The sequence below is a fragment of the Trematomus bernacchii genome, unplaced genomic scaffold (genome assembly GCF_902827165.1).
Source record: "Trematomus bernacchii unplaced genomic scaffold, fTreBer1.1, whole genome shotgun sequence".
NCBI classification, from domain to species: Eukaryota; Metazoa; Chordata; class Actinopteri; order Perciformes; family Nototheniidae; genus Trematomus; species Trematomus bernacchii.
Window position 1 is genome coordinate 7,595,116 of NW_022987689.1, and position 17,356 is coordinate 7,612,471.

The following is a 17,356-nucleotide window of genomic DNA, read 5'->3' on the forward strand; positions in this document are numbered from 1 at the left end:
CTCATTAATTTGTACTAGTGTGTGGCAGTTGTCCTTCTCTGCCTGTATGGTTTCTGTTTATTGTTGTAACCATCATACAACAATGAGACTATTATCTGGTTGAATAAAGGATTTGTATGCTAGCATTAGCTCTCATAATGTCATCAGGATGAGAACAATTTTAAAATTCATCAATTTCTCATGTAGCTTTTTTGGAAGTAACATGTAAACTTGTGAAGAGGCACGCATTAGGCTATTTCTACTGGTTTTTGCATTGTATAAACCCCCTCAGTCCCCTCATTACAGAGAGAATGCCGAGAGAGTGGCAAAGGGGTTGTTTGGCTGAATATGTTTGGTCTGTATAAATCATTGATGCTTTATCTGACTGAGGTTTGTGCAAGTTCGAATCTAGAGCCCTGCAAATTGATAAATCAATGGCGCTGTCCGTGGTGCTGAATTAGCACTCTTTCAACTGGACTTGCGACCTTCTGTGAGTTTTGTGTGCTGCTACTATTTGTAGGTCATCATCATAAATGAGTAAGTTGCTGATTCACAAACAAGACATTACCGTATAGTTCCAGTAAACCCTGTTTGTGTCAAACTTACAAAAAAACACCTTACCCTAAAAAGACTATGATGCCATTTACATGTTACTGGAACTATATTTTAGTCCCATTTGTAGTTTACTTACTTTACTTTCTCTCATCTGGAGCCCATATTGCCATATTTACCCACACCCCTCTCTGTCTCCCTCAGCCCCACTGGTTGGCCATTGGACCGTGGCTTGTTATACTCTATAGAAACTCTGATAGTTCAGTGGTCTGGACAGATATGGACCGTCCTGAAGAAAGACTCTGGTATGCTGCTGCTCCGAGGAGACCACCCAGGCCCCAACGTGGAGCTCCAGTTTTGGACCACTCAAAGGGAAAACCTGCTGGGCATCCAGTCACAAGTATGACACTGTTTCTGTGAAAGTGGGTGGGGGGCAGTCAGTTCAACTTGTTATCTGTAGCTACGGTCCTTAGGGCACCAGTAGATTTGTGTTAAATTCATAGACTGAGATATTAGATTCCTAAATACCAGATTTTCCACAGTTTGAAATGCCAGATCTATTAAATGTCAGCCGGGTTGAATTGATTTGCGTGACATAGCAATAACTCCACTAATGATTCCAGTTACAAATTCATACATTATTTACAAAGTCCCAATATGTCACCAAAAAAGTTACATTTTGAACTCTATAGAAGTAGCATTTATGGAAGAGGTGTTGTATTGAAATGAAATACATTGTACAGGTGTATCAAATAAAGTTGCCACGGAGTGAACACCCTGCTACCATTTCCCCATTTTCAGATCCAGAGTCCTAAAACAGAGCACATCATGGAGATCCTTAGAAGAGTCAATAGCAGTTACTACTCCTCCTTCAACGAGATCTGCATTAAGGTCGATGAGGGTAAATCAGCAATACTCATCCTTCATCAGTGCTAAATAATTTACTCCCATCCCAACCTCTCCTTATGTTTTTATGAAGAAACAAATTAGAAGCAATATTTTTAACTTGCCTTCTTCTAGGTTTAAGTTATCAATCACTATTTCTGTGTGTGATTTTCATAGCGGTGCTGGAAGCAGAGGACATAGATCTGTATCTGCGTCCTCTGAGGAGACTGATCAGCAGCTTGGAGGAGAGGAGTATCCCACAGGTAGACGCTCTACTGCCTCCTCTTTTCCACACACTCTGTCTCATCTGGAGCCATTCTCAATACTACTGCACTCCACAACGAATGGTGGTCCTCCTGCAGGAGTTCTGCAACCTGATCATCGAAAAGGTACAATGATGCATCTCTATGTGTATGTGTGGGAGAGAGGGGGACATGATATATATCAATGAGATTCTTAATATGGTTGTGTGTCTGAATCCAGGCCATTGCCTACCTTATCCCTGAAGAGCTGTTTAAGATGGAGTTGGAGGAAGGGGTGGAGAGAGTCCAGATAACCATCTTAGTTCTGCGCACCTTCAAGAAGTTGTTTCACACTCACCGCCAGCGCATCCCCCAGTACTACAGACACAGCCAGTTCGTCAAGCTGTGGGTCTTTCCGGCTGCGCTTGTGTTTCAGCGGTCGGACCGCATCATGGAGAGGCTGCTTATGATCGAGGTGCACGTCTTAGTTTGTGTTGGTTTCATTGGAACAGTTAAACATGTGCACATCAGGCTATTATTTCTAAGAATATGACCATGACCTCTAGAAGACACCACTCTGCTTAACTGCTATAGATAATTTTTCGATGTATTTGTGTACCCTACAGAGAGTTTTTTTTCTAATTATGATATATATTTTCTTTGTAGGAACTTTTTGCAACAGCGCTGGACTTTCTGAAACTGGAGAAGGTTGAACTGGGTGGATCCAGAGGGAAAGTCCTGAGCGAGATGGTCTTCAGCATGAGCGACGAGTTTCATGACCGCTGGAGGGCCCTCAGAGAGAGCAAATACGACCCCCTGGACTATAGTAATGATGTGAGGCTCAGTGAAATTGTTTGTTAGACTTGTCTTTGATATCACACTGCTATGTAAATCAATAAGCCCCAAAGGCCTGTGAATCACAGCAATTTATAAGTGGCACTGACAGGCACAGCCGAATAAATAAAAATAAAAATTAGATGTTATTTTTCTGCCCAGCAGTACACTAATTGAAAAATAGCAAAGCAAAGTGGTTGCCAAGCAACACGCCAAAAATCTGTGACAGCCGTCATTATTAGTCAGTGAATTATTTTATTTAATCTACTGGATATTTGAAAGCTATTTTATACAAGCTTCCAATATAACTGAGCCAATTAAATGTGGAACTGAATCAGAAATTGATCTCTGTTCTGAAATATGTTTTAATGCACTGACAATGGGATAAAGTTCAATAGGTGGACTCAAAGCTGTTAAATGAGGAATAGGTTTGATAAAATATCCAGTGTTTCCTGTCTAATGCCATCTTGTGTCCAGGACTTTGTGCATCACTACAGGCGCTTCATGGAGCAGAACAGGGACTTTGACCAGAGGCTTGGAACTGTCCTTAAGCTGGCCTTCCAGCACTCCAAAAACCTGACGTCAACCTTTAAGGTAATGTGTCTGTGAAATCTCACTCATCAAAAAAGCCCATTACTGTATTTATATATCTCTAAGTCATTTGTCGACAAGGTGTTGATACGTTACATCTTTTTAGGATCTGTGTTGTTAGATGTTAGAAAACTGTTATCCTTTTAATCAGCTGAGAAGCGTATATTTATAAATTGGAATTTAAACTTGATTGTGGCTTAGACTAACAGCCAGGAATGGTCCAATGGTCGTTCTACCTAAAGTTTTCTAAAAATGTCTTGTTGTTTTTGTTGTGTCCAATCTAGTTGTTGAAGATTTTCAGCACCCTGCTTGAGAGGCCCATGATCCACCAGCTGTTCTCTCCCAACTACAATGTGTTGTTGGATATGTTTCACCAGGAAGTAGACTACTGCCAGTGTATACTGGATAAACACAGAGATGGGGTAAGAGAGATTAAAAGGAAATAAATATTCTCAAAGATTTAGAAATTCCAAGAATGGCACACCTACTTTTGAATATACAAAAATACAGCCATAGGATCTGATTACAGCGTCACTAAACTATGCCGTAATAGTCTGTCTCAACCGTAGATGTCTCAATTTGGTAAGAAACCTATTGTATTGTAATTTAAATGTGTGCCACAAACTAATTTGAAAAAAATGTTATTTAAAGTAATGAATGACTCCATTATCAGCCAAGCTAATTCAGCCTTTGTGTTTTTAGCTGCGGTCAGGCTGTATTGTCTTGGGGAAGAATATGCCGTATGTGGCCGGGAACCTCAAATGGTCCCAGGAGCTTCGGATTCGCATCCTCACCAACAGGAGCAACCTCAGCGAGCTGGCCAATGTGTACGGATAGACACCATTCTATCATGTTACAACGTTCACAGCAGATCTGTTGTTGAGTTTACTATATTCTGTATATCTTCCAGGCCTCTGGGGTCAGCTGAAGCAGACGACGTCCTCCAAAAGTGTCAGCATGTTCTGGAGGTTTTGGACCAGCATGATGAGGAGCTGTTCTCAGAGTGGACTGAGGGCCTCCAGGAAATCTGTGAAACCCACCTGAAGGACCCCCTGCTCACACTGGACGCTGACACAGGCCTGTTTCAGGTCAACTTCAGTACTGCAGTAAGCACAACGATTTGTGGCAATCACCAAATATGAATACAATTTAATTGTATAACTAAGTATAAAGGGATTTGCCCTGAGTGGAATTGGTGCAGCAGTGTGCCTCAAGTCGTCCCTGCTAACTCCTAGTATGGATGTTACATACAGGAATGTATAATGGAAAATGCATATTAATCATTAGACTATGCAAGTCATTCCATGATTAACATGTTAAGTTAACGATTAAGCCACAAATAAGAGGTTTGATTATTTTTGATATACAGTTTATACTATTTTCTGCTTCAACATGTCACTGATTTCCGCAATATGATATTGATTTAGCCTGTCCTCAAATTATAAAATATTTTATATACTTTATATTTGTCTACAAAAAAGCTGAATTTTCCACAGCACCTGATCAGATAAAAAACAAATCCCAAACCCACTCAACATCAAATAATGAAACAAGGCGAAGCAGAAAGAGCCGCAGCAATCATTTCTTTTACCAGCGTTGTCAGAAGTAGGCACTTTAATTCCGGCATAAACAACTAATCAGATGTACTGTGAGCATTTATCTAATTTAAAACATTTGTGCGCTTCGTTCCAATGTTAATGAGATTTCCACTATAAGATGTTTATCTTATTTGTTTCAATGTTTTGCTTTCACAGTTAAAGTAAACAATACAAGTAATTGCTACATGGATTAATCAATTTGATTGTTACATTTCTCACCCTCTCTCTGCGCCTGTCCCCAGTTGACATCAGTGTTAAGGGAGGTGAAGTATCTGGGTATGCTGAAGAACGAAAACATTCCCAAAGCAGCTCTCCATCTCTACTCCAAACGGGAGAGACTCTACATGGTGGGAATAAATTGCTAGTGTCGCATTGTATAAGTATCAAACCGCTATATTTGTCAGCTATGTGGCCTGTGAAACGGGGTGTAAATAAGTTTAAGGCTTAACGCCACATTGTATCCTGTAGTACACACAGACACTGACTTTGGTGACCCAGTGGTACAACAAGCTGCACAGCACCATCCTGGCGGTGGAGCTGGGGTTAGTGAAAGATGAGATGGATGGGACAAGACGTCAGCTGGAGCCGGCCCTCCAGGAGCTGAGCTGGGCTCAAGACGACCTGTGGGACTATATCCAGATCACACGAGACCTGGTCAAGGTACTGAACGTTTCTTTTGAATGGTAGAGAAGTATTTTGACTATGTTAACTACTGTAGAAGGGCACTTCTTATATCTCTTTCAAATGTTGTTTACATAAATGAAAAATAATGCGTTGGTACATCTCACATTTGGAATACAATTAAATGGGTTCTTCCCTGGCCCAGTATTTGTATCTGTAGTCAAACAGACAAGCAAACCGACAAAGAAAAACAAAGAGCATGGTGATATAAAAAGGGCACTGGTGAGTTTTTTTTATTAATTTTTGTATTATTCTTTATTTGGGTTCACATTATATTAAAAGTACAGTTTTGCAAATCATATCTCTTTAGTGACCCGAAAATGGCAAATTAAATACAGAACAACATTTGTAAAATTATAATGAAAAAATACATAGGGGTTGTTTGAAATGACATATCTATACATGTACACATGTATCTACTTAAACACACACACACATATACACATATACATATGCGTGTACTGTAGGGCTGCTCAATTAATCGTATTTTAATCGCAATTACGATTTTGGCTTGCAACGATTATGAAAACAACATAATCGAAATAAAACGATAATTAATTTTGTTTTAATTTTAAATTTTTTTATTTGTTTTTTTTTGTTTTTTCAGTTGAATTATACTTAAAGTTCAGGGTAATCAACTGTTAAAAACATACTGTTCACATTTTTTTTTTTCAATAAATGGATAATCGTTTTTAATAATCGTGATATCAATTATTGACCCAAATAATCGAGATTATGATTTTTGCCATAATCGAGCAGCTCTATATGCGTGTTGAGTTATTTTTCAATACTCATGTGGACATTTTTCGAAGCATCTTCTCCACATGATTCTGCTGACATATATAAAGTAGTGGTTTCATTTAGATCGTGTTTTTCAATAAAAATATGAAAAGCTGCTGCATAAATGTTGCCTGCCAACGTAGCATGAATCCAGGCATTCAAGCCAGCTTTCCTCTTTATGGCGAACACTCCTAAAAGAGAAAAGCAACATGCAGCTGTCATCCAAAGGGAATTGAATTACCGGTTGTAATAGTTTCTCTATTTGCTGTCGCCAGAGCATTTCCAGTCGTGTCCAGACGAGTAAAGCTAATGTGGAAGCCATCCAGGCCCTTATGGGGAAATTCAGCCACCGTGCCTTCATCACCAGAAAGAGCCGTGGATCCACTCTCCTCATCTTCTCTGACATTGAAGAGAGTGTTTCCAAACAGCACACTCTCATCACCAGTACAGGGGAGGAAATACACACTCTGCTGCAGGTATATTCTCTCACCTTACTCTTGATGCTTTAGAGAAAGGCTTTTACTTGATATATCTCTCTCGTATTCTTACTGTACATTATCAGATCAACCTGGTTTCCTTCTTAAAGGAATACAAGAAATATAAGAAAAGGTTTCTTGCATGCGTCCACAGATCCAAAATGGAGAAAGTAAATGCGGCTAATTTCACAAGAGCAATGTTCAAGTAACATTTGAAACAAATTTGTACTTGAATATTTTTAGTTGTTAAATGCAGCCCCTTTTTACATTATTAATGAAATGTCACCTATTGTGCAAAATCCACTTTTTTATGTCTTTTATACATAAACATGTGTCCCCTCTGTGTAAAGAGATTCTGAAAGTTTCAGGAAAAAAGATTCCTTCTCTTTCTGTCCTGATCCATTTATATAAAAACCTGTCTGAAATTGAGCTGATCAGATTTTGGCCACTTTATGATGTCATAACGATTTTTTGGCTTGTGTAACTATTAGCCAATAACCAACCAAGGTAACCCCCCCCCTCACCTGAATCTCCTCCCAGAGCACCACTGTGTTCTTTTTAACCAAATAATATCTCTCAGAGGGGCGTGGGGACTTCAGAGACATGTTTTGTATATAACTGAGAACTATAATATAGTGATGAAAAAGAGTATAATAGGGGCCCTTTAAGACTTTTCTTATTTTTGTATTCTTTGTTCAACATGGAACATGCAAGAAACATTTCTATCACACATGTAAGACAGGATGAGGAATGTAATAACAAAAGATCATTTTGAGGGTAAAGTATTATTTTAACCCCACTTTTCCCCTCCCCTCCAGGAGAGCGAGTCTCTGCTGGGTGTGGCAGACCTGAGCAGCAGTGAGTGGCAGAGCTACACAGACTATGTGGACCGGATGATCCTGACAGGCTTCTCCAGTGCCGTGTGCTGCTCCCTGCAGTACCTCATGGACAACACAGACGCATCCCAGCGTATCACACCGCTGTTCGAGGTCCAGCTGGTACTCAACAGCAACGAGATGACCTTCGACCCCTCGCTGGACTTCAGCCAAAGCGGTAACTTCTATGACATTGTGGATAAGATGGTGGCCAACATCACCAACATGGCGTCCTTCATTCCCAGAGTGGCCAAGCATAAACAGCTGGATAACTATCAGGTGCTGTACAGATTGGATTATAGGTTTATAGGGAAGATAAAATATATCCACACACCCTGTACTATCCTAAACTGCTTCCTCATCTTGTAGTGCGATATAAATGAAATGGAGGATTTGTCAGAGATGTGCCATGCTATCCGCTCACGGGCACGCGTAGCTATTGCTAAGGTAAGATTACCTGTCAACATATGGAGACGTATATGATGCTTTCAGGCTCACAGTTTTAAAGATAGTGTTGCCTTTCAGGTCAGAGAATATCAGGGATCCTTTGCCAGCTACCGCTACCTCTGGACAGATGACAGGTCAGGTGTTTGTTAATCTTTATCACATTTCTTTATCTGATATACAGGTTGGTATATCAGGTTGGTATAACAAAAAAATATTCTAAAGGAATCCTTTCTTTGCCTTTTATCACAGGTCTGAATTCATGAGGCAGTTCCTACTTTATGGCCATGTGTTAAGTACAGAGGAAGCGGAGCTGTATGCTGACTACGAGCTGAAAAAGAATCCACCCACCCTCGACAACTTCAAAGAACAGGTGTGCCTCATATTTTTCACTTCTAAAAGCCTTTATTCAGGATTGACTTTAGTCTTTTTTTTCTTTGATCAATGTCTCTGAGTCGCCGCATCATTCTTCATTGCAGATCAACCTGTTTGAGTCTCTGTATGTACGAGTGAGCAAGATGGAGGACAGGAGGGTGTTTTGTGGCTGGCTACAGCTAGATATCAGACCCTTCAAGCACACACTGATGAATGTCATCAAGAGATGGAGCTGGATGTTCAAGGAGCACCTGCTGAACCACGTGAACCAGAGGTTAGCATGCACAAGCACACACACATACTGTATGTATTCTAAATAGACAAAAAATACACAAAGAGATAAGAAATGCTTCAAAATGTAGAAAAGAGATGGTGAGTTTTTAAAGAAATTATAAATGTGCAACACCATATTTGAGGTTAAAAATTGTAGGTTTTGTTATACATTTCCAACTTGGATATCAAAAGTTATCTGAATATAACCTTCCCTGGCACTGTAGTTTAATTTTTTGTTACCTACAATGGCCCTAATATGCAAATGTGTTTTCTGGTTGTGGTTATAGGCCCACAATATCAAAACCCTTACTAAAAGCAATCTGTTTTAACTCTTAAACTAAGGATGTGTACCCTAACATTATCCTCCTTTCTCTCTTTCCCACAGCGTGAGAGAATTATCCTCCTTTGTCCAGGACACGGCCAGTGGTCTTTCTGAAAAGGTGTCAGATGGCGACTATGCAGGCCTGGTGGACATCATGGGACACCTCATGGCCATACGAGACAGGCAGATCAGCAACGATCAGCACTTCAAACCTCTCAAATCCACTGCGGAGCTCCTTAAGACCTACGGACAGCAGCTGCCAGAGAGCGTCTACACGCAGCTAGAAGTGTGTACCGATGCACAAAATACACACTTTTCCATGAGTGCTGGCAGATATGTTACATACAGTATATCATTACATTACATTCTTCCTTTTATTACCGTAAAACACAGGAGCTGCCCGAGAAGTGGAATAGTCTGAAGAAAATTGCATTCACGGTTAAACATGAAGTGGCGCCACTACAATCCAATGAAGTTTCAGTTATTCGCAGGAAGTGTGTCCGGTTTGAGGTGAGGCTGTGTGTGTGTGTGTGTGTGTGTGGGGTAGGATGTCAGTGTTGTATGCCCCCTACAAAGAGCTCAATATCTGACATATAAACCTTTCTTTCCTGCATTATATATGGCTGACTCCACCCCCCCCCCCCCAGTTTGCACCTTTATAGATGGTGAGATGGAGACAGATATGCAATGAATCCTTAATGGACAGGCTTTTTTTTTTTATTCAGGTGAAGCAGCATGATTTCAGAGAACAGTTTCGTACCGAGTCCATCTTTAGGATCGATGTGGAGGAGCAATATAAACTAATTGATAAGGTGAGCCCTTAGTAGTGCCTTTGAGTGTATAATTAAATAAAATCTAACAAACAATACAATTTCAAGCCTCAAAGCACCTCTGTCTCCAGTCTAATCGAGGAGTAGCAGTGATGGAGGCAGAAATGAAGAAGCTGCAGGACACAGCTGATCTGTTTGAGGTCAGCTTCCCAGACTACAAGCAACTGCGCCAGTGTCGCTCTGACATCATACTGGTCAAAGCAGTTTGGGACATGGTCATCTTTGTGAAGGTAAATGTTTATAAGCTCAAAACAAATACCGTATGTTGGTATTTTCACGAGACGGAATGGCCTGCGCAGTGAGGCTTAGCCTTTGACGTTTCGACACTGCACTTACCCACCTGCTGAGTATTCCTTATCTATAGCTGACCTTTAAGTCTGTAGGGGTGTCGGGCGAAATGTATTTTCTCAGATCAAATATTTCCATTCTCCTTCTCTGTGCCAGACCAGTATAGAAGATTGGACCAAGACTCCATGGAAGGAGATCAACGTCGAGCAGATGGACATGGAGCTCAGGCGATTTGCCAAAGTATAACATGCTTTCATGGCCAAAAATGGTTTACCCAGTAAAGCAAAATAGTATATCACTCTCACACGTATTGACTATTTCTGTATATATAAGGAGATGAAGATGCTGGATAAGGAGGTGAGGGCATGGGACGTCTACATAGGTCTGGAGTCGACTGTAAAGAACCTGTTGACCTCTCTGAGAGCTGTCAACGAGCTGCAAAACTCCGCTGTCAGAGAGAGACACTGGCAACAGCTTATGAACACCACAGGGGTATGACACTATCTACTAAGTCTCAAACAATCCTATTCTATAATATTTCATCATTAATAAAGTTCTTCACTTTGATAATTACCATGCTATTGAGTTGAGTTATGTTCTCTTATAATCTACTCTTTACATGCTCAACATTCATTCAACGTCTAGGCCTGTAATGACCTGCACAGCTCAGTGAGCCCAATTATCCGTATCTGAAATCTGATCGCTCTCATGGCTGCTGTGTATCCCTTTTCATTCTCAGGTCAGGTTTGTGATGGGGGAAGGCACCACCCTGGGGGACCTTTTGGAATTACAGCTTCACCGTGTGGAGGACGAGGTCAAAAACATAGTGGACAAGGCTGTGAAGGAAATGGCTATTGAGAAAGTGAGTATCAAAGATAGCATTCAGTTGTAGAATAGTGTCCTGTATGTCAATGTAGTAGCTGTAATGGTTATACTGCATTTCAAAGTTCAAAATCAGATCACTTGGCAAAGAAGTACCCTTATCATAAATCGTCACTTTTACCATATTCTTAAAAAAATAAATACTGTAAATTAATTATAATGCAGGCTCACAATGGACAAATAAGCTCAAATGACACATACTTATTCAGAAATAAGATGCATAGCATATTTAGTAACATCATTAAATGTTTAATGTTGGTCTTACTGCAGCACTGCTACATTTCCTCAGGTTTTGGCCGAGATAACCCAGACGTGGAGTGTCATGTCGTTGTCTTACGAGACTCACAGCAGCACAGGAACTCCTCTGCTCAAAGCCGATGAGAATCTGATAGAAACACTGGAGGACAACCAGGTGAGCGTGAGAACTGTGCTGATTCTCACAAGTATGTGATATCTACTTTATTTCAGTGGTTTAATGCTGAACCTTGCTACATATAGATTATCATGCTTTGGCTTCTGTAGTGCTTTCTGTCATTGTAGAAGATTCTTACAGATCATGATGTAAAGCCACTCCTTTTCTTTCTCTTCAGGTCCAGCTGCAGAACATCCTGATGAGTAAGTACGTGGAGTATTTCCAGGCGGAGGTGAGCGGATGGCAGAAGAAGCTGATGGTGGCCGACCTCGTCATCTCCGCCTGGATGTCCGTCCAACGCACATGGGCCCACCTCAACAGCATCTTCACCAACAGCCACGACATCCGCTGCCAGCTGGCCAACGATGCTGAGCGCTTCCAGGGAATTCACTCCGACTTCCAGGTAACCAGAGGGGGGAAGTACATCTACTCAAGTACTGCACTTAAGTACAATTTGGAGATACTTGTAATTAGGGATGCCAGAAACTGACCATGATCAAATTCGAAAATCGGACAGCCCTGGCGAATATTAATCGATTATTCGCCGCCTCGCGCCCATTCCCCCCCACCCCCCGCGGGAGAGAAATTTATTTTTTATTTTTGCAGAGCTTGTATTTTACTTCATTTGCACTTGTCAGTTCGAAGTAGTTCCACGAGGAACTCTTCTTTGTTCATCTTTAGTTGTGTTGTTCTCACTGTTCTGTATATCGCCAATAAATCAATCGCACGTGTGACGGAGAAGGGGGGGGGGGGGCTGCAGCAGGCAGCAGCAGTCTGCACTCTGCGCAGCCTGCGGCTTCCTCCAAGTTTACAGTAAAACAAACTGGTGGTGTGACCAATGGCCATTTACAATTATTAATACTATTACTATTATTAGCATTAGTCTATATTTTGGTTGAAACTAAGCCAGGAAAAAAAAGAAAAACATAAATAATAATAAAAAAATATATAAATAAAATCGAATTTTAAAAATAATTTTCGATTATGGAGACTGTAACGAATATTCGAAAAATCGAATAATCGCTGGCATCCCTATTTGTAATTCACTTGAGTTTTTCCCTTTTATGCAACTATATACAGTGCTTGAACTCCACTACATGTCAGAGGCAAATATTGTATATATTTGTACTGCCTTTCCTGTGAAAAAGCTTATTTTTTTCCAGATTTACTCAGAGATGTAGAAAGAATTAATGTTTCCCACCTAGCTAAACAAACTTTTAGACCTTTTTTTAGCTCAGGAAAAGTTTACTTTTTAGAGATGGGTGTTTCTCAAACGACTGCCACGCTATAAACACATGTCTTACATTATGTAGATTAACTTATGTAAGGTTTAGAATGCAATACTTTTACTTGTAGTGGAGTTTTCTCACAGACTGTTATTGCTGCTGTTACTTGAGTAAAGCATCTGAATACTTCTTCTACCACTTGAGCTAACACATAATACATAAGACATGCATCCACCTCACCACATCCTAATGGTGTGTGAAATGTTCTTTTTCTCTGACTTGGCTTCTTTCCCTCCCCAGACCTTGATGACTGAGGTGGTGCAGAACAGTAATATGGTAGAGGTGACTAACCAGCCTGGCTTCCTGGAGAACTTGGAGACGTTGCAGCAGAGGCTGTCTGTGTGTGAGAAGGCCCTGGCCGAGTACCTGGAGACAAAGAGACTCACTTTCCCCAGATTTTACTTTGTCTCTGCCTCAGACCTGCTGGAGATTGTCTCCAAGGGGACACAGCCCAAACAGGTGACTGATCACAATCTGATCATGTTTTCCAAATACTTAAAGGTTCAGCTAATTGTATCAGTTCAATATTTTTCTTCCATCCAGTTATTTGATTTGTGGACAATGATAATAAGCATAAGGTTGAAAGACTTAAATCCAGTCAAGAGATAACGACTTGTTGACAACATAACCTTGAAAATAAGGAATGAACTGTATTATATGTGTGTGTTTTATTCCTCAGGTCACTAGACACTTGCTGAAGCTGTTTGACAACATAGCAGATCTTCGCTTTAAGGACTCAGATGGAGGTGGAGGAGGAGAGGAAGACGGGGAGGCAGTTGCTATAGGGATGTTCAGCCGAGAGGGAGAATATGTTCCATTCGTTGAGCCATGTGTCTGCGAAGGACAGGTATTGAACAACAGAATTAGATTTCTGTGTGTGCAAAATAGATGAACACTCCCTCACTGCTATATTAACAGTTCTCTCTTGTTTATAATATGCACAGTATGTACTTTATCGTGTGTGCAAACAGTTGCTATGTGTAATCATGTTGTGCCTTTTCCAATCATTATATAGTATATCATTCTATTTGTATTTCAATGTATGTAACATTTTGTCTCCTTCTTCAGGCAGAGTGTTGGCTGAGTGCCTTAGAGAGCACCATGCGCTGCACGGTCAGAAAGGAGATCCAGGAGGCTGTAGCCGCCTATGAGGACAAACCCAGAGACCAGTGGATGTTCGACTACCCTGCACAGGTCTGGTAATGCACTCACTGTAGAAATACAACTTTACATTTATGAACACCAAAATCATCTTGTTGTCTGTCTCTGATTTTCTCTGCATTCACAGGTAGGGTTGACTGGTAGTCAGGTGTGGTGGGCCACAGACGTGGGCATTGCCTTTGAGAGAGTGGAGGAGGGATTTGAGACAGCTCTCAAAGACTACAACAGGAAACAGGTAGTGCTATACATTCAACATATTGTTAGGTAGAGCTGCAACTAACTAATCTTTTGATAATTGATTAATCTGCAGATCTTTTTCTAGATACACATTTAAATTGTTTGTTTTTCACATTTCATTCCAAATGTGTTGTGTTCTGTGATCATTTTTTGTTTTTAGATCACACAGTTGAACTCACTGATCCACATGCTGCTTGGAGATGTAACTCCTGGGGACAGACAGAAAATTATGACCGTCTGCACTATTGATGTCCATGCTCGAGACGTGGTGGCTAATCTCATAACTCAGAAGGTAAGGCTGAAGTGAAACACTTATCTGCTGAATAAAAGCACAACAAAATGATGTTGGTGTAACTCTATGTGTCTTGTAGGTGACAACCGGCCAGGCCTTTGCTTGGTTGTCCCAGTTACGCCACCGCTGGGATGACGAAACCAGACACTGCTACATCAACATCTGTGACGCCCAGTTCCAGTTCAGCTATGAATACCTAGGGAACACTAACAGACTGGTCATCACTCCTCTAACTGACAGGTACACCTGTAGTACTATATGTCACACTGATGCACAAGCACACAGATTGTACACATCATTAAAGAATGTGCAAAGTGTATTGGAAAGAGAAAGGTGCCGTGGGACCTCTGTTTAATAGGCGGTGAAGACAGACATTAGTAGAGGAAGTGAATGTTATTTACATTGCCCAATATCATTCAGACTCAGAGAGAGAGGGGGGTCCCACGAAGGATAAGGATCCAGGAAGCTTCCCTAACAACTTAAAAACTGTACAATGGTTGAAAGAAGGTAACTCATATTAAAAAAATGGTGTTAATCTGGGTCTAAAGATGAAAACAATAGTGTTTTTTCGATGTCCTATAATCAAAAAAGGGCAAAATAAAGTAGCTTTGAAGTCTTATATCTGACCACATTGTATATCATACCATATTTTTATACTTCAGTCCACTTTGGAAAAGTGTGGATCAGAGTAACTAACCGTGTCAATATTGTTATAATTTCAAATCTCTACTCTGCCTCTGTTAGGTGTTACATAACACTGACCCAGTCCCTCCATCTGACTATGAGCGGTGCCCCCTCAGGCCCAGCAGGCACCGGTAAGACGGAGACCACTAAAGATCTGGGACGTTCCCTGGGCATCATGGTCTATGTGTTCAACTGCTCAGAACAGATGGACTACAAGGTAGCATCGACTGCGCAGATGTTATCCGTAGTGTCTATTTATGTCTTATTTACTCTATTCATTATGCCAATTATAATAAATCCACCCCTGAACTAACTCACTTTGTCTCCGCCACATGTCTTCAGTCCATAGGAAACATTTACAAAGGTCTGGCTCAGACTGGGGTGTGGGGGTGCTTTGATGAGTTCAACAGGATCTCAGTGGAGGTGCTGTCTGTGGTAGCTGTGCAGGTTAAGACTATACAGGATGCTGTACGCAACAAGAAGCAAAGGTAGATACGAAAGCTGTACTTGTACAAATTAATTTGTCTTCTGATCCAGGCTGACATTCCTCTGCAGACTCATCTCTAATTGTTTCTGTGTGTATTTAGGTTCCATTTCCTGGGAGAAGAGATTGAACTGAAGTCAACAGTGGGGATCTTCATCACTCTGAACCCTGGTTATGCTGGCAGGGCCGAGCTCCCAGAGAATCTCAAAGCTCTATTCAGGTCTGATATTTAAACTGAGGAGAGAGTATTGCAAGATATCAAGATCACAAATGTCAAAGATTACTAAAATGAGTTTCGTTCACTGTCCAGGCCCTGTGCCATGGTGATCCCAGACTTTGAGCTGATCTGTGAGATCATGTTGGTTACTGAAGGCTTCATAGACGCTCGTCTGCTGGCAAGAAAGTTCATCAGCCTCTACACTCTTTGTAAGGAGCTGCTGTCCAAACAGGTACATTACACCACTGTATACTAAAAGCAGAACTAGAAAGCATCTTAAAAAATCATAAAGGTTATTTCTCATGAGTAGCTCATTCTCAATATTTTTGATTGAACTTTCCTAGGCTATGGAAATAACATTGTAATTTTAATTTAGGAGGTGTTCCGCTTAAATATAGTGAACTGAGTATTGTAACTCTTATTCAAATTGTTTTCCACTCTGCTGCACATGGTTAACATATTGGAAAACAAATAACAGAGCTTCTGAATGCACTCTGACCATTCTTGCGTTTAACATGTGTTGTCTTTGCACTGATCATTACGACTGATAAAGTTGATGACTTTGGTCTGCTTTGAAAGTCATCTACTGTACCGGAAGATAAAAGATACTTGACACAGTATAGTACTTGCTTTCACTGCTTGATCAGTTATGTTTTTCCTTTTTCTGTTAGGATCATTATGATTGGGGTTTGAGAGCTATCAAATCAGTCCTGGTTGTGGCTGGGTCTCTGAAGAGAGAGGAACGCAGCAGACCTGAGGAACAGGTACGCATCAATGATGCTGTCAATGATTAATGCTAATTTTCTCACTGATCTCACAGGTAGTTGATACGGGGACAATTTGTGCATTCATGTGGCTTGTGGTTTTGGCAAATCTTGAGTTCATAATTGCATTTACATTCCTTCATCCACACTGTCATTTCCTGCCCAGGTGCTGATGCGGGCGCTGAGGGACTTCAACCTGCCTAAGATAGTGACCAGTGACGTGCCGATATTCCTCGGGCTCATCAGTGACCTGTTCCCTCAGCTGGACGTGCCCCGGAAAAGAGACCCCGAGCTGGAGAACGCTGTGCGCCAGTCAGTCAGTGAACTGCGCCTGCAGCCGGAGGAGAACTTCATACTTAAGGTGCTCCATAACTATGCCGTGCTCTGGGGAAGAAATGCCTCTGTTTCAGTATTGCCTGCAATGTGAATAAACATATATGTTGCTTTGGTCAATAAAACTCAGTTCATCACTATGTTTACAGTTATTTGTTAATAGTTCTAAATTGCAAGTTTTTACTTTCTTTTGAAGATGCACAGTACTTTGTTTCATTGGGAACACAAATATACAAATGAATTCATATACAGTATATACATAGGTCTGTCATTCTTTAAAATAGTATTTATATCATAATCCATTATGATTCACTGTTTGTGTCTACAGGTGACCCAGCTGGAGGAGCTGCTGGCGGTCAGACACTCTGTGTTTGTAGTAGGTGGACCAGGAACCGGAAAGAGCCAGGTTAACTTTTCGATATACGCTGTATCCATTAACACATACAAGATAGGATTTGCACATTTATTTTATAAGCCGATTTTGTAAATGATGGCTTTTAAGCTTGTACCAGAAAACATATTTCACAGATCTCCCCAAGCTTAAGTCAAGGAAGAGTTGAATTTCCCTGTTTTCATACA

General features: G+C 40.8%; 1 protein-coding gene across 1 annotated transcript in view; it reads left to right on the top strand.

Moving 5' to 3' along the window:
- Positions 1-838: 838 nt before the first annotated feature.
- dnah9l (dynein, axonemal, heavy polypeptide 9 like) overlaps positions 839-17,356 on the top strand; it is a 39,221-nt gene continuing 22,703 nt past the window's right edge. Inside the window, exons 1-39 of the mRNA XM_034137475.1 lie at positions 839-931; positions 1,333-1,432; positions 1,594-1,805; positions 1,900-2,133; positions 2,325-2,492; positions 2,970-3,086; positions 3,368-3,505; positions 3,786-3,910; positions 3,994-4,189; positions 4,924-5,028; positions 5,150-5,341; positions 6,418-6,618; positions 7,437-7,772; positions 7,863-7,940; positions 8,019-8,074; positions 8,190-8,310; positions 8,417-8,586; positions 8,971-9,193; positions 9,301-9,417; positions 9,633-9,719; positions 9,809-9,967; positions 10,182-10,265; positions 10,359-10,517; positions 10,765-10,887; positions 11,197-11,319; positions 11,498-11,722; positions 12,846-13,064; positions 13,285-13,452; positions 13,674-13,799; positions 13,894-14,001; positions 14,164-14,295; positions 14,375-14,535; positions 15,040-15,196; positions 15,322-15,467; positions 15,567-15,683; positions 15,774-15,912; positions 16,352-16,444; positions 16,611-16,805; positions 17,106-17,183. Coding sequence (XP_033993366.1) covers positions 839-931; positions 1,333-1,432; positions 1,594-1,805; positions 1,900-2,133; positions 2,325-2,492; positions 2,970-3,086; positions 3,368-3,505; positions 3,786-3,910; positions 3,994-4,189; positions 4,924-5,028; positions 5,150-5,341; positions 6,418-6,618; positions 7,437-7,772; positions 7,863-7,940; positions 8,019-8,074; positions 8,190-8,310; positions 8,417-8,586; positions 8,971-9,193; positions 9,301-9,417; positions 9,633-9,719; positions 9,809-9,967; positions 10,182-10,265; positions 10,359-10,517; positions 10,765-10,887; positions 11,197-11,319; positions 11,498-11,722; positions 12,846-13,064; positions 13,285-13,452; positions 13,674-13,799; positions 13,894-14,001; positions 14,164-14,295; positions 14,375-14,535; positions 15,040-15,196; positions 15,322-15,467; positions 15,567-15,683; positions 15,774-15,912; positions 16,352-16,444; positions 16,611-16,805; positions 17,106-17,183 — 5,781 coding nt within the window. The remainder of the gene's footprint in view (positions 932-1,332; positions 1,433-1,593; positions 1,806-1,899; positions 2,134-2,324; positions 2,493-2,969; positions 3,087-3,367; positions 3,506-3,785; positions 3,911-3,993; positions 4,190-4,923; positions 5,029-5,149; positions 5,342-6,417; positions 6,619-7,436; positions 7,773-7,862; positions 7,941-8,018; positions 8,075-8,189; positions 8,311-8,416; positions 8,587-8,970; positions 9,194-9,300; positions 9,418-9,632; positions 9,720-9,808; positions 9,968-10,181; positions 10,266-10,358; positions 10,518-10,764; positions 10,888-11,196; positions 11,320-11,497; positions 11,723-12,845; positions 13,065-13,284; positions 13,453-13,673; positions 13,800-13,893; positions 14,002-14,163; positions 14,296-14,374; positions 14,536-15,039; positions 15,197-15,321; positions 15,468-15,566; positions 15,684-15,773; positions 15,913-16,351; positions 16,445-16,610; positions 16,806-17,105; positions 17,184-17,356) is intronic.